The 15816-nt window shown below is 48.3% G+C and overlaps 6 protein-coding genes across 6 annotated transcripts; 1 reads left to right on the top strand and 5 right to left on the bottom strand.

Moving 5' to 3' along the window:
* Positions 1-90: 90 nt before the first annotated feature.
* Positions 91-7400, bottom strand: I303_105682 (uncharacterized protein; the record flags this gene model as incomplete). The annotated part of the gene is made up of 5 exons (XM_065969219.1): positions 91-222; positions 334-1019; positions 1140-4280; positions 4355-6865; positions 6926-7400. The coding sequence occupies 5 exons, from the start codon at positions 7398-7400 to the stop codon at positions 91-93; spliced, it is 6945 nt and encodes a 2314-aa protein (XP_065825291.1).
* Positions 7401-8476: 1076 nt separating this feature from the next.
* On the bottom strand, positions 8477-9301 carry I303_105681 (uncharacterized protein; the record flags this gene model as incomplete). Its single annotated transcript, XM_018408995.1, has 3 exons — positions 8477-8688; positions 8764-9053; positions 9138-9301. 3 exons carry the CDS (start codon positions 9299-9301, stop codon positions 8477-8479), a joined length of 666 nt encoding a protein of 221 aa, XP_018261267.1.
* Positions 9302-9651: 350 nt separating this feature from the next.
* On the top strand, positions 9652-10718 carry I303_105680 (uncharacterized protein; the record flags this gene model as incomplete). The annotated part of the gene is made up of 7 exons (XM_018408994.2): positions 9652-9664; positions 9845-9906; positions 9991-10018; positions 10097-10137; positions 10245-10357; positions 10428-10550; positions 10685-10718. The coding sequence occupies 7 exons, from the start codon at positions 9652-9654 to the stop codon at positions 10716-10718; spliced, it is 414 nt and encodes a 137-aa protein (XP_018261266.2).
* A 663-nt stretch (positions 10719-11381) lies between these two features.
* I303_105679 (uncharacterized protein) lies at positions 11382-12044 on the bottom strand (the record flags this gene model as incomplete). The annotated part of the gene is made up of 1 exon (XM_018408993.1): positions 11382-12044. One exon carries the CDS (start codon positions 12042-12044, stop codon positions 11382-11384), a length of 663 nt encoding a protein of 220 aa, XP_018261265.1.
* An 865-nt stretch (positions 12045-12909) lies between these two features.
* I303_105678 (uncharacterized protein) lies at positions 12910-13281 on the bottom strand (the record flags this gene model as incomplete). The annotated part of the gene is made up of 1 exon (XM_018408992.1): positions 12910-13281. The coding sequence occupies one exon, from the start codon at positions 13279-13281 to the stop codon at positions 12910-12912; it is 372 nt and encodes a 123-aa protein (XP_018261264.1).
* Positions 13282-14150: 869 nt separating this feature from the next.
* Positions 14151-14921, bottom strand: I303_105677 (uncharacterized protein; the record flags this gene model as incomplete). Its single annotated transcript, XM_018408991.1, has 3 exons — positions 14151-14255; positions 14359-14502; positions 14595-14921. 3 exons carry the CDS (start codon positions 14919-14921, stop codon positions 14151-14153), a joined length of 576 nt encoding a protein of 191 aa, XP_018261263.1.
* Positions 14922-15816: the final 895 nt, after the last annotated feature.

Raw genomic sequence — 15816 nt, 5'->3', positions numbered from 1 at the left:
GACCGATTTCCACAACGCATCAGAAATCGAGTTTAAGCCTGATGATGACAGGCCAATTCACGCTGCTAAGCAGACTGAGAGGCTTGAACCTCAATTCCTCCCTCGTCTGGCAGCTTTCAAACAAGCTTCTTCCAATCCACTAGTCCGTATCACTTTTACACCGCCGTCTTCGAGTATTCTGACTCCTTCACATTGTACGAAATCCGGTGGTTCTTCGACTCCCTGCGATAAGCAATAACCAGGTGTCAGCACCGACTCGCATCTTCCCATTCACCCCTCATCCCAAAGGCACAGAAAAACCAGAAACACCGCGGAACATTCCACTGCACTCACAAGGTACACAGCCTTTACACCCGCTCTGACCAATTCCAACGCACAACTAGGTCCCCCCGAAGTCCTTACTGAACAGGGTTCCATCGTAGCATAACAATCTGCGTCCTTCAACACTTCTTCTATTGAAGGTAGAGTGTTTGGCGACTTTTGTGTTTGTTCCTGGTTGGAGTTTGAATTCGGGTCAGAGGTAGATGCGGAGGCGGAGTCTGGGGACGAGGAAGAATTGATAATCGCATTTGACGATGTCGAGATCGATGCCAATGTCGAAGTCGAGGCGAATGGATTATTCCCCCATCCTCCGAAGGAAGCTTGTAACTCCCCATATTTCGTTCTGAAATTAGTCAAGGCGTTGGCTTCGGCATGGGTGTTTCCCGGTATTTGTCTAGACCATCCATCTCCCAAGATCAGTCCTTGCGCACTTGACGACGACGACGACGATGACGATGAGGATGATTGCACTGCAATACTATCTGTCGTTGTCGTTTTGGTTGGTGGAATTGTAGACGAGGCGGACGCAGTGGAGGAAAGAGGGAACGAGGTGAATTTTCCTGTCGAAGCCAAGGACGTATAATGCCTCGATGAAGAAGGTAAGAACAAGGTCGATCCAACACAGAAAGCCGTTGGGGAGACTTCGCAATTCAATGTGAGGTCGAGGGAATGCTGCATCAACGCCAATGCAAGGGGGTCTACATGAGGTCAAATGAGCGTTAATCCACATCAGCTTGACGATAATTTCAATAACAACGAATGAACGGATGAGCGCCGGGGACAAAGTGGATCATGGTTAATTGTCAATCGTCACGCACCAGAAGTGGTATTCCTGGCTCGATCAGCCATTTTGACTGCCTTTTCCAAAGTCTCCTTCTGCGTATTCTCAGGCGTACCTCTTATAGCGTTGACGGGTATACTAACGGTTTCGTCTGTATTTCGTTTATCGTGAATGGTGATCATCGCTTTGATATCATCTTCAGCATTAACATTGACATTGACGCCATCATGTGGGGGAATGGTGGAGGTTGACGATTCTCCGACGGAATTTACGGATTGTGGCACTGGCCGCGGTATCAGTTCAACAAGGATCTTCGTCTTTTGGTTCGGCGCAAGGGCGAGGTTCAGCGTAGTCACACATGTCGGCGTGGTGGTGGTGGTCGGCGTAGGGTTAGCGATGGTGATGGCGGTGGGTGCATCAATACTGCTGATTTGAAGATCATTTGAAGAGGAGGGCGTTGGATCAGGGGATATTGTTGATTCTGACGAAGCGTGCGAGGGCGGAATGGAATCTTTAGATTGCGAAAGTTGTGTTGAGGCAGTCGAGCTAGCTTCGATCGGAGTGGTGATGATGACATCCTCATGCTTCTCCTCCTCCTTCTTATCTTTCTTTTCCTTCTTCTCTTTCTTGTTCTTCTGACCTTGCTCAGATCTTTCTTCCTCCCCTTCTTCCGCATCGCCTTCTCCGTCTGCTTCGGCATCAGCCTCCCCATCCATACTGGTCGTGTCCACATCCTTCACTCCCAGCTCTATCAACCGGTTAACATACTTCTCAATCTTCTCCTTTTTCTTCTTCCTTCTAGCGATCTTCAGCTTCTGCATGATCCCTTCTACTTCCTCTTCTTCCACTTTAGACAGCGCCGTACCCACATCACTCTCGTCTCTTATTAGTCCCAATTGCGCGAACGAGGTGTTCGATATTCCATTGAGGGTAATGACGAATGTCTTTTCATTCTTTGATATGTTGGTAAGGATGAATGCCTGTTTCATCGAATTCGTCAAAGTAGATCTCTCGGTTCCATCTTCGGTGGTTTTGCTTTTACCCTTCTTGTCCTTCTCATTGTCCTTGTCCTTATCCTTTTCTTGAGGCATAACCGACAGAGCTTGTTGATCAGCATCAAGACCGAATTCGATAATACCGAAATCTAAACTGGCCGGTTCCACCTTGAACGCCGGGATCTTCCTCACTAGCGCTTTCACAGATACTGTCTGATCATTATAACCATCTAAGACATTCTCAACCGTGATACTCTCTTGATAATTTCCCGTCAGGCTAGGCGTAAAGGAGAAGGTCGGGACTTCTTTCCTGCCAAAGGCAGAAATCACCCCGTATCGCCCTAATCCCAATTTAAGGTCTCCTGAAGCTATCGATCCTGACGTTCGAAGTCGGAACAAGCCAAGCGTGTCTGATTTGTTATGAATCACAATAGTCTTAGATCGTACTTCACCTTTATCGCACGCTCCGAAGTTGATAGACGATTGCTGGACTTCCAAGACGCTTCGGACGCATGAACTTCGAATGATCAAATCTCTAATCGGTAATTCCGCAGTAATCTTTTCGAGCAATTTCTCGTCCATTACAACAGTACTAGAAGCAGTGGCAGAGCCTTTCTCTTCGTGTGGATGCTCATTGGGAAGTCCACGTCCAGCCTCATTCAAGAGGGATTTATCAAATTCCAACAACTTGATGAATATCCTGGAATCCGCTCGTTTCGCTCGATTGCTGACATGCGGTCGCGTAGATCCATTGGGTGTCATGACCACTATAACGGCTTTAGTAGTCTTCGAAGCCACGCTGACCGTCCGAGCAGGTATGAGTTTACCCGAAGAGATGACATTGTTCAATTCTTTCTTCAACGCGATCGTCCGACGAACATATGCTTCTTCCTCTTCGAGCGTCGAATGAGTGATTGTCATTTTCAAGGAGTCATGTCTTTCTATAGCAAGTAACAGCTCATCGATAGACATTTTGGAGGGATCGGAGGGGGTGGTGGATGTGGTTTCGGTCATTTTCAGATCGATGGGGCGTTTAGCGGTTAATGCTGGGGATTTCTGACCACCTGTTTCGGGGATGATACGTTGCATCACTTGGGAAGCAAGTGTGGCGAGGTCGAGGTGCATGTCGGGCTTGTTTAAGTTCGGCGGTATCGAGACAGGGGAAGGATCATGAGTCGGAGGAACGGTAACAGATTTAACCTGTGCAGAGGTTAACATGGATGGGTTACCACTTTGTTCCGGGGATTGTAGGGCTGAAGCTACACCAGAAGCTGAATGGCGAGGTGCTGGTGTTTGTTTTTCAGCGGCTTGAGCAGGCGTAGTATTTTGCAAGTGTGAGTGTGGGTGAGAATCCGAAGATGTATTCGGGTGAGGATGAGAATGATTATGAGGATGTTTCTTCTTAGTCTTGGCTTCTTTCGCTTCTTTGCCCACAAGGCCCGAAGCTTTAGCCACAGCCGCAAAATCGAGTTTCGGAATCTTCTCATGACGACCCGATAATTTCTTCTTGTCCTCAAGCTCAATCGTGTCGAGGAGCGTGAACCGTTTCGCTCGTGGAGATCGATGCGCACAGACGGGTGGCCCACTCGCCAAATCAAGGTATTCGTGTGGTTCGAGGAGATTACGATCTTTGAAGACGACCGCATTACCGTAAAGTTGAACAGGTCTTCCTCTCCCGCCCTTTTTCAGCGCGACAGCTACCTGCTGACCCACACTCTTTTCTTTCTCACCCTCATCTTTCTTCGTACGAGTCGTACTCTTCTCCCTTATCTTGGAATGCTTCGACTTGGTCGTTCCTCCATTGTTCGCGTTCCGCTCACTCAGCTCTTGGAGAGTCTCCATGAACCTCTCTTTCAACTCTCCGTTGGGCGGGGAGATCATCCGCTCTAGAGCAGTACTGCTTTCGTTCTCCGAATATCCACTTTTGCCTATTTGCTTCAGAGTCGGATTTTTCTGAAGCGACGAAGAAGAACCGTCATCCAGGTCTTGTGCTTTGACGTAGATCTCGATATCTTCAGGTTGTGAGGCGTATAAATCCAATACGAGCTGAGTAGCGGAAAGGTTCTCAACGTGCATCGTCCGGACCGTAGGTGCGTTGACGACTACATTCCCAAAATCTAGGAAATTGCTCCCTGACGGAGTGAGGATTCGATACAGGTGAGAATGAAGGGTCAGATTGTACACTATCATCACATCGCCATTAATCAGCTTGATTACTTGAGGCTTGTCCCAGTATGAGGGGGAAAGGACTACGCACCATCGACATTCTGAGAACGGATCTCCACCACTTGATCATTACTCCTATTCAATAAATTCCTAACGAAACATTCCTTTTCGTACCTCTCGTTGATCCGCCGAGGGAAAAACTCTAGGCGTTCTTCAATGATCTCTCCTGGAGGAATGACAATGATGTTCTTCGCAGAAGAGAGATTGATCACCTTGGAAATCGTCGCAATTTCGATCTTTGTAGATAATTCACTTTGATTCTCAATTTTCAGCGTCAGAGTCTTACTAGCTCCAACGGTGACTTTGCCAAAATCTAGTACTTTGCCATCGGGAAGGGTGATCAGGGAAGTACAGTGTTCGACCGTACAATTGATACTCAGCTTTCTACTTGACCCCGTCGAAATTGTATTCGAATTCGGGTTCGAGGATGGATTAGTCGAAGACATGGTCAGATCTTTCGACATTGCCGAAGACGATCCAGTCCCGGAAGAATCTTTATCTTTGTCTCTGTTCGAAGACGTTCCGGAAGTCGAGCGAGAATGTTGAGCAGTGGACGTAGGAGGGGTCTCCAAGTACACCTTGAAATTGGATTTACGCAATTTAGCAGCTTCTTCTGGTGTGCTGGTTTTATCGATTGCCGGACGGTGAAGAACGTATATCCTATATTCCGTTCCTGGTCGCATCGTGACTTCTTCAATCTGATTAGGGATCACTTGTTCATTCGTCAATGCCCCAATGGAAGTCGATGGACTGGATTTCACATGAAGTATCGAGGACCCGGTCGAAGCGGTCTCATTTCCGATTCCAATGTTGGAAATACCAGCAGCGGATCCGGGCCCACCAGCACCACCGCCACCGAAGAAGGGAGGCTCGAAATCATCTTCCTCGTCTTCTATCGATTCTCCGTCCAGCTCGTCTCCCGTATGTAAGAGGTAACTCGACGTCCGGCTTGTCACCCTTGACAGAGGTCTAGAAGGGGGCTGGGAATGATCTCGGTGATTTTGCTGTTGCCCTTGATCACTTTGACTCTGTCCTCCAGCTGAAACACTATCCACGCCAACATGAGGGGAAGTGGCGTTCCAAGGTCGTCCGAAATCACCAGGAACAGAAGCGGTATTTCCGTTTTCCCTTATAACGTCCGAGCTGTAGATGGATGAAGGGGCTTTTGACCTTTGGCTATGCGTAGTTGAGAAAGGAGATTCAGCTCGAGGATCTCTGAGCCCTTGCTGATGCTGATGTTGTTGATGAAGGAATTGAGATCGTTGTTGCTGCTGTTGTTGCATCAGGTCTCTACCCCGATTACTACTGTCTTTCGTGGACGACCTCGTGAGCGCCATCATGTTGGACGTCGCGTTCAAACTACTTCTCTGACGTTCCGTCTGCGAGTACGAGTGGGATTGTGAGAAAGGCAAATGAATATCCTCATCTAAGTCTTCGCCCGCTACTCCAGCTAATCTGAAAACGACATCGAAGCCTTTCGTGGCGGAGAACTTGACATCTATCGGTTTATCTCCATTGTTCTTGCACGTGATCATCTGTTTCGACCATTGTCCATCGATCACTTGGCCAAAATCTAGGTTGTTGCCACTGAGCACTACGAGGGAGTCATCGGATTTGGAAGGCAGTATCGTTCCTATAGCTTTACAGCTAATCACGTTGCCAGATTGATTGACGTTGGAAATGAGGAAGGTGAAATCGAATGAGTCTTGAAGGATGCTCTTCGCCCTCATTTCTAGTCGGAGATGCCTTGATGACAGAGCAGGAAGAGGTACGGGTTGAGAGGAATGGTCCACACCAAAGACATTCTCTGAATCTAGATCTCGCAGTTCGAACCATACGAAATCCTTGAATGGAGAGGAGACTACCGTGGTCTTCCAGATCAGTTCGATCTCTGATCGATTGACCAAGAGGATATCCCGGTGATATCTGCCTCCGACCACTGAGTTGTTACCGAAATCGACCTCAAGCTCGCCGGACGATATCTGAGAACCAATCACAAGACCCTGAACAGGATCGATAGAGGCTGCTGTGAAGAGGGATCGGCATACTGTCGCGAAGAAAGGCAAGTTGACGATTTGATGTGATATAGTAGGTTGAGCAGGAGGACTATCGATGTCAGGCGACGAGGTCGAGGAGGTTGCGGTAATAGCTCGGATGGTGATTGATCCATGAACCGAGAATGATCTGTGGACTGGTTCAGGTCGACGAGAGGATTGGATGCTTTTGACACTTCCCGCTTGACTTGATCCGCCGGATATCGAGCTTAGCTCAGACGAGCGACCGTCACTTGGTGAACCTACTCCGATGGGCGACATCTCGGAAGAATGCGTTCGGGACAAGACAGGCTTGACTCGAGGCGTGTAGCCTCCGTCGTCCATCCCTGTAAAGGCGGAATCGAGGGCAGGAGTAGATGGGACGCTGTGAGTAGGTTGGAATGCGAAGAAGATGGAGATGGTGGTCAGGGCAGGCAAGGTGATGTGCAAAGATGAGGATCCGGCGCTGGTCGATGATGAGGATGTAGAAGAAGCAGATGAGCTTGTGCCTATAGATTCGTGGATCATCAGCTTCCTGTGCCAGAATTTCGCAGGCCCAAACAGCTTACTCTTCTCCTCTTCGCCTAGCCAAAAGACCAATTGACCGCCCATATCACTTTCGACCTCTACTTCCACCTCGCCTTCAGCCAGATTCCTGAGCCCAAACGAGCGGACTTTCTTCTGGCCTACATCACCATCCAGATAAGTCGATTGCAGGTGGATCCACCCGGAAGGCACGTCTATAGTCTGTATAAGGTGATCCTGTTTCGGCAGGGTCAACTTGCTTCCTCCCGTTGCAGTGAGCACCACTGGAGTGGGCGAAGTGGGATGAGGGATTGTAAGTGGTTTAGCAGCTTGAGGGGGAGGTACTTCTCCTTCTCCTGCTCCCTTTCCGTTACTATTTCCTTCCTCTTGAACATCATCGACTGCAGGTAATTCCTCCTGAGTGCCGAGGGTGGGCGATAAGACACCTTCTGCTAATCCCATTATACCCTTCATCCCAGCTTCCACTATCCCTTCTATACTTTGCACAAGATGTGACATGATGAACCGATTTCAGGCAATATCGCTGATTACACCTGAATAGGATGGGAATGGTCGGTGGTTTGGGATCAGAACAGATGGGGAAACAGGTACCAGAAAGACCAATGGTCTTACTGGATTATTGATTCTGCATCTTCCCCAATTAGAGAATAGGGATGGATGGGTTGGATCCTCTCTCTTTCTCTTGTCCTCTTCGGTTTGTTGGACTTTATCGTTTGGTGTGCTTTGGTAGGTTGGGGTGAGGGCGAGAAGAGGTGATCAAACGTTGCAGGTTCTACGATGTCGGCAATGGCGTTGAAGCAGTGATAGTGATGATGACGGCGGTACCTTTGCGATGATCCAGCTATGAGTCTGTGCTATGATGCTATCTTTGACGTTATCTCGACCTCCTTTGATCCCTCTTCCGCAAGTAGAGCTGTCACACGAGCAGATTGAGCGAATGAAAAGCTGTCGAATTCTTGTCGTACGAGCTCTTCGGACGTCAGATCAGGTCGGAGCGTCTGAAGGCAGTGCCGGAGGAAGGCTGGGTGGGTGATGTAAGCCGATGTAGTCGGAGTAAGATGCGGAATGCGCAATACAATACACAAAAGGATCGTCGTAAGGATGATGGGTATTATGTCGTCCTGTCTTGTATTGTTGATGATTACTCGTACGGTCGCTCACTGAATACCAAATTCGGAAGAACTTCTTCTTTCACTTGACCAGATCAACTGTCTATTTGCTTGTGCGTGCGAGGACGAGGATGGCCTTGTGGGCCTCTAAGAGGGGGTAGAGAGTGTTCTGCTGCTGATAAGAGAGGGAAATCAACATGAAGAGGCGACGAATAACTTGTATCAATTTGAGTGAGTGGTTTACGGATGCCGTCGGATTTTATTGCTTTTAGTGGCAGTTTACAGTTTGCGACTATCTCGTCGGGACCGAGGTAAGATAGGACATCTAATAAGGTATTGGTTCATAGTACAGCTCTAGGTGCATGGCGCATGGGGCGAAATGATACAAGTACATATGATGGTACAATCCCAAAAAAGAGAAGAGAAGCTCAAGCTAAAGATCGCTCAGAAGAGACCGACTAAGCACTATTGCGCGCGCAGCCTGTCCACACCTCCAGCTTTCTTCACCATCCTCTTAATCTCGCCCTGGGTCTTCTGCCATACATTCAACTTCCTATCTCTCGCCATACTCTCATAATCATCGTCGTACTTCCGTACCAGACTTTTCAACCATGTTTTCTCCGAAGTCGAGCTGTGTCTGGTCACCGGAGCACTGGTAGAGGAAAGTTGTTCGAGTTCTGATATAACAACGACATACCCGCATTAGCCTTCATTCGTAGTTCGTGTGATCATGAGTACGAACGAATACTCACGCCTCACGACCTCCGTTTTACCTTCTACAGGCTGTCTCTCCTCCTCATCCTCTGCGAAGGGTACATTCCCCTCATGCATTGGATCGGTCTCCTCATCTTCATCGATTATAATATCAATCACATTCCCTTCTTCGTCCCTTATGATCCTACCGAATCCAACTTTCGGTTGCTCTTGCTGTTCCTCGCCTTCAACTGAAGAAGGTACAATGGGTAATTTGACTCGTTGTGATCGGGAAGAAGTAGATTGGTTCGGTATCGGTATAGAAGGTAATAAACCTAATGCCGCATAACTATCATAATACCCCTCTGGGAATCAGCACATATTCACCTTCGCTCTACTCAGAAGAACACCCGCAGAAGGCGACACGACATACTTCTGAAAGACAGTCTTCGTCTTATCCCATCCTTGCTGCAAGACTTCGGGACCCTTCAAGGGGGGAGCTCTTCGTTGCTTTTGATGTAATTTACGGATTCGATGGATTGACGGTTTAGTCGATTTGTGCGATTTGGCTTTCGATCTTTGTCTTGGATTAGCCATATTGGTGAGCCCTTCTCAATACTTGATTCGTCGGAGTATGCAATAATATATACTGTTATACGTTGTCGTTCTATCTATGAGGAATTATCAAAATCGTACAATCCGATATGAAGCTTCCCAAAAAAACCTTTAAATTCTCTTGGTACCTCTCAATGCTTATGTAACCGCCCAGTTGACCCTGAAAACGCACCAAATTGCAAGAAACACCCACCAAACATACATCATCGTCATCCACATCCTCCTACTCATCCCATCTCTACCTAATTCAACATTAGCATCCTCCCAAACATACATCCTATCATCCACTCTCACCCCCGACGAAGAACAACGGAGACAGACAAATATTCAAAATGGGCGGAGAAGGTATGTGTCCGAATCTCACAGCCTGCACTGGAGGAAGAGTTCGAGCAGATTGATTGATTGGAGCCGAGCTGATCTGTCCTCTTTATATAATCTTCCTACAAATCGTTCACCCACTACACTACATGACCGACCCCGACTGCTGGTACGAACGACACGCGCAATGACGAAAATACTCCACAGGCTGGTTATTCCTCTTCGCGGTCCTGATGGCTGCCGTGTTATTGTTCACTATGGTCTTCTTCGTAAGCCCGCCTTTGTCGTATGATAAGCATTTAACCCACCAATCACACGATCCACGACGCTGACAGTCCTTGATCGCTGTTTAGATCATCATGTTCTCTGATCTCGAATGCGGTATGTGCAGCCTTGTGGACTCGTTACTTTCAGACGCAAGTAAGCTGATAAGGATCCAACTATGACCGGTGTCAACAGATTACATCAACCCTATCGACCTTTGTAACAAGCTCAACCAGGTGAGTGCACCCACACTTTCCCCCTCTTATACTTTTTGGCACGATTCTGCTGCCAGCCTCGTCTTGTAATAAGTACACATGCTGATGATGTCTTTCTTGTGTCTCAGTTCGTCCTCCCCGAAATGATCGCCCACGCTTTCCTCACTCTATGTTTCCTCCTTTCCGGCCAATGGCTGGCGTTCCTCTTGAACGCTCCATTGGTAGGGTACAACGTCAACAAGTGAGTGTCTTCTCGTACCTCCTTCTGCCTGACATCTCCGCCACCAGCTGCAGCTGACTTCGACATACAGGATCATGGCCAAGAACCATATGTATGACGCAACAGAAATCTTCCGTACCTTGTCAGGACACAAGAAAGAGTCATTCATCAAGCTTGGTTTCTACCTCGTTTCGTTCTTCTACTACCTCTACAGGTGAATTAAGTCTTTCTCTTCGTCTTCTCTTCTCTCTCCTGCAACAGCACGATACCTTGATATTATTATTCATCTCTCTTCTTTCCTCAAACGATCATTCTGGCAAGATGCTGATCATCACGATGAACCCGCAGAATGATCCTTGCCCTTATCTCGGAGAGCGACTAAACATAGCCACCCGCCGAAGCATAAAACCAAGATAATAGTTTACTAGGCTAGATTAGAGTAATGGCAACGGGGAAGACTTTAGAGGTGGAATTGAGCCTGAAGCTGAAGTGGGAAAAGGATGCGTGAGGATAGGAAGATAGACGCATAATAGGATCAGAAGAGTCATACTTCTCCAGGTGGAAGCGAGGAAGGTAGTAACGAGAGAGGGGAGAAAGAACGGAATTATAGATGGGGAGCTCGTCAAACATCCAAGAGCGAGAGGGTTCATGTTCCGAAGAATGTTTTCCATTTAATCTACCCTAATATCAAATCCCAATCACAATCACGATCAAACTCTCTCAGCAACTTACGCTCGGCTGTGTGATCCCGCAGCATCTGGGTTCCCTAATATAACATACAAGCATGACCGATCTGACGATGCACGAAACGTGGCTTAGAGTTGTTGGACATCTGGAATCATGGATAGGGAGGGGGCGCCATGATTCTGTTTGAGCTGATAACAACTAAATCCCGATCGATTTTCTTGATGAAGAGAGTGCGCATACTGATCACACTGAATGACATACTGACTGCTTGACTGACTAACTAATTGGATTACACTGCGAAAGTACGATACTGCGAGGCGCTACGAAGATGTACCTAGACAATGGCTGGGGGAGGGTCTCAGGATCTGCGTTGTTTGTAGACAATCGCTCCAGAGGAAGGAGGAGCTATTCCAAGTCCCGAAATTCTATCAGTGGATCTGGTGTATGAATGTTGGACTCCCTCGTATCCCTCGTATCGGTTGTCTTCCTCATCAGCATACTCGCATCCCGGATAATGCCCACCACCACCACCACCGTGAATGCCACTACTACCTTGATCAGTCTTTCCGTCAGCTTCCAGCCAGGAATCATCTCTCGGCGCTATATTCGATCCGAATGGTCCATTGCTATCATTGTGTGACTCGTTGGAGGTTGACCGATGCTCATAATTCGGCAACCTCTCTTGATTCTGATCGTCTTGAGTCCCCAGCGCATAATTCGCAACACCTGAAACGACTGAAGAAGCAGTGGAATATACCGAGGCCGCAGCAGTGTAAGCTGCATGTCCAATGCCTCGCACGCCGCTCGCGAATGAGTCAGAAGCCGATTGAGCAGCTAAAGCGACGGGGTTGTTCTCTACTCCACGGGAAAGACGGGCAGCTCGTTTACCGTGAGTGTGCGCGTATGAGCCGATTTGGGCTTCGTGTTCTTCCTGGTCATCGGCGGAAAGTTGGGATTCCAGATTGGAAGCCGTTCCGGAAGACGAGGAGACGGTGCTGCCGTATTCGTGTTGCGAGGGCATTGTGGTGTGGCGTGGCGTATGACTCATCAGCTATAGTGTCAATAAGGGGGATCTTTGAGAGGTGTTGTGCTGTATATGAGGCAGTTGTGGACTTGCGATACGAAGTGACTGGGGCGTCGAAGGGGATTTGGGGATCAATAAGGTGAATGAGAGGAAATAATTGGTGAAGACCAAGGCCGGATTGAAGCCATGCGTTTATATTGTATACTGTAATTGTAGAACTAAACCCCTGAACTGCACCTATTCAGGATCCTCCTGGTCTCTTCGTCATGTGATTAAAGGAGGGTCCTACTCGACCTATTGTGCGATAGGACGAATGTCTGTGGCCGATTATCACAAAGGTGGGACGAGCTCTGACTAGTTCGAGCACGAATGATGCTCCCTTCATCAAGGAAGAAGAAAATGACGACTTTCACGGTGTCTCGGCATTACGAGACCTGTGTGGTACAGTGTGAATGGAAGTCTGAAAGCCGCGCAGTGTCACAAGGAGACATCGTCAGTCAGGATTTTTTGGAGCGAATTTCGCCCTGTGGCTTCGTGTTCTGCCCTGCCCTGCCGAATGCGATATACACACGAATGTGTTGCCCTTACAAGATCGCATCAAATGCATGTACTACAGTACCATCTGCCCGAATGTATGCAAGCATTTCTCCCGCGCGCAGAGAATCAATCTACCTTCTCCGAAGACGGAACTTCCACCATTCATTGCGCGAAGTGGCAGTCGTGGTACAGTACAGTATACCTAGGGGTTACTACTGTACCCGTACCCAATGTCCACAAAGAACAATCAGCCTGACCCTGGTCTACACGCGCTGACCTGACTTAGGATCATGCTGACGACAACGATAATGCATACCACGTCTACTCACCTGCTTTCAGTATTAGTCTGCCCAATACCGAGATTCACCTCGGAAGCTTGGTCGTTATTGAGCTCAGAATTGGGATCCCTCTTACAAACATCCGAGTGGCCATCAATTTCCGTTCCCGTTCCCGTTTCCGCGTCGCCAGACAATAGCTCAACAAGCATCTTCATGGCAGAATATCGGTTGCTCTCCGTGTTATAATTATCCAGGGGTTCTTCAACTTTTTGCCTGAGAGTACTGGCGTAGCTGGACATCGGATGTTCAGACGATAACTCTCGATCTTTCATTTCGAAATATTGGCGTGCAATGCTTTCTCGTTCCTCGGCCGGGTCGATGAATTCGTCAGATTGCGAATGTCCGAATTGAGATGACATTATTTCAATATCGAACAAATTTTCGAAAATGCGAGGATCAGGCGATGAAAGTCACGGAGAGAATTGTCGAATGTAGAATGCGGATTGTTGAGAGTGAAGAGGATGTCAACATCTCACAATGATATATATACATATCTGTTCGAGATGTACCGCTGCAAACCCCAGGTCTTCGTATCATGGGGCGTCGACACGTCGTCCGATGACGTCTAGCTTACCGTCGATCCTTTTCGACGACGTATACAGGAAATTCTCCCCAACATCGCCCACAAAGGATCAAGCTGAAAAGAGCTGCATAAAAGGATTATTGTACATGGACAAAATACTGTGTGTCATGATTCTGTATTGATGCTGCGCAAAGAAGACTGTGGGCGCACGTCTAGAGCAGCGTTGGGGTTGCCAATTGTCGTGCCTTACTGTATGGTCTGATCGGGTACTTCATGGCTATGATAAGCTACATGCAATCATGCTCGACAAAGCCAATCTACCGGGCCATGGCCATGCGCCCAGAAGAATTGGTACAGGGCCAAGAAGCAGACAGTTGAAGTCGATGATGGACCTCAGGCATAGTGAGGTCATGTTTGGACTGCGGTCAAGCCATCAATGAACTTGCTCTCATCAGACAGTCAGGCTTTGATGCGGGGCAAGAGTCCCTGAGACAAACTACACACAATCGCAATCTCAATCATTCGCCCGTCATTGAACCATAAGTACAGCGTCCACCATCGGCTAATCATAGCATCATAGCGTGAGCAGCTCGTCGGTCATGATGTGCAAACGAGGTGAAACAGAACCGAGAGCGCACAATTAGGCGGCGCGAATCATATGGGGGAGGAGTAGCATCCAGTCAGGGTATATTCAGATCAACAAGATCAGATGACGGTACAACCAGATGACTGTGGTGTGTCTCTGGGACCGGTAGATCTCTTCTTGATGGACATCTCAACCTCGGAGGACGAGCCTTCGTCATCGAGGGTCTGACCACCGATCGTGATAGCAAGAGGTCAGCTGGTTCCGTTCACACATCCAGGCAAGCGCCAGGTTCGGCCTCACTTCCCGTTCCACAAATTGGTGACTTACAACTTTCTCTTTGGTGCCGCGGTCGGAAGAAGACTTCTCAAGCTTGGCACAATGATCATGCGCCCTCTCATCGCCCGTCAGGGTAGTCGCCGACTCAGCAATAGACGGCGCAATCAGGGTTGTCACGCCGCTTCCAAGTCTCGGCTGAAACTCCGTCCTACGGTGATTATTCACATTCAGTAATCAGGCAGGGAAGAGAAGTCTGCATGTTGTGATTGCGAAGTATGAGAACTCACGGTCATTTCAGAAACCTTGCTCTGAGCTTTGAAAAATATCTCGCGTTCGCTTTGGCAATTCTGCAACTTCGACTTGGCTGCATCGTATCTTTCTCCCGCCGCGCGTAGTCCTCGCATCAGATCGGGTCTCTTCCAGTCTGGGACACGGTTACCATAAGCAGATTTTGCATGCAGAAAAAGATTCAGTTCAGCGTCTCCGAGCTTCGTTTGGAGACATTCCAATCTCCGGTGGTATACCTGCTTCGCTTCGGCAGGATGAAGTCCTGCTTGCCCAAGCGAGCTTCTAGCTGCGTGACTGATCAGTACAGACTCGCGAAGCCATCTCATGCGTGCTGGACAATACTCGTACGCACCTGGCTGGCCCGGAGACATGTTGAATCTCTATAAGAAGTACGCTGTAAAGTATGAGTATACGCTCTGAATATGGAGATAAGGAGAAATGGGACTTGATAAAGATGGTACTGAATCAAATGAATCACTGCTAGGAGAGTCGAGCGAGTGAATGAAGCTGATCGAGGTCGTTCTCTAGGTCGACCCTTTGACGTGAGTGGGAAGCGCAGATGCTCGCATACCCCTGCAAGACAATGACTCATCGACTGAAGAAGGGATGTCTCGATGTTGAGAAGGCCAACATCGCCTTGGCGCCAATACTGCGTCCTCTTGAGTGATGCGGACCAATAGTGACGCCATACTATGATCCGGAACGGATCATGTAGCTGACGCATCGAGCAGGAAGCCTACGCTTGCCATCGCTGTTCAGACGATAGGGGTCTCTGGACGTACCAGTGATTATGTGGCAACCAGAGTCGGGTTCAGGGATGCATTTCGGATTAGGACCTGAAGTCGTCCGTGCTGGTATCAAATCAACTTTTTAGCATGAGCACAGACAATGAGCACCCAACAACGCTTTTATCGCAGGAATTGTAGACAGCTGTTGTAGAAGGTCTTGAGCTCTGGGCTAAGATGCAGTCGATGGTTGATTGTAATTTATACATACAACTAGGAAGATGAACAGATTGATTGAGTGTGATTGTGAGTCTTGAGTGGGGTATATATTATCGTGTCGGCGCGGAATCATCGGGGCGATCACAATAACACCAAAATCCCCTTTTGTCTATCTCTCCATCTGTATCTTTCGCCCTGACGACTCACAATCAGCTTATGCTGATGGCCACGATTGCTGGCTTCCTCATCCCAGCTTGATACCGATCCGGAAGCATAT

The sequence above is a fragment of the Kwoniella dejecticola genome, chromosome 7 (assembly GCF_000512565.2).
Source record: "Kwoniella dejecticola CBS 10117 chromosome 7, complete sequence".
In the NCBI taxonomy this organism is placed as follows: domain Eukaryota; kingdom Fungi; phylum Basidiomycota; class Tremellomycetes; order Tremellales; family Cryptococcaceae; genus Kwoniella; species Kwoniella dejecticola.
The sequence above is the reverse complement of the archived record's forward strand: the minus strand, read 5'-3'. Positions and strand labels throughout refer to the sequence as shown.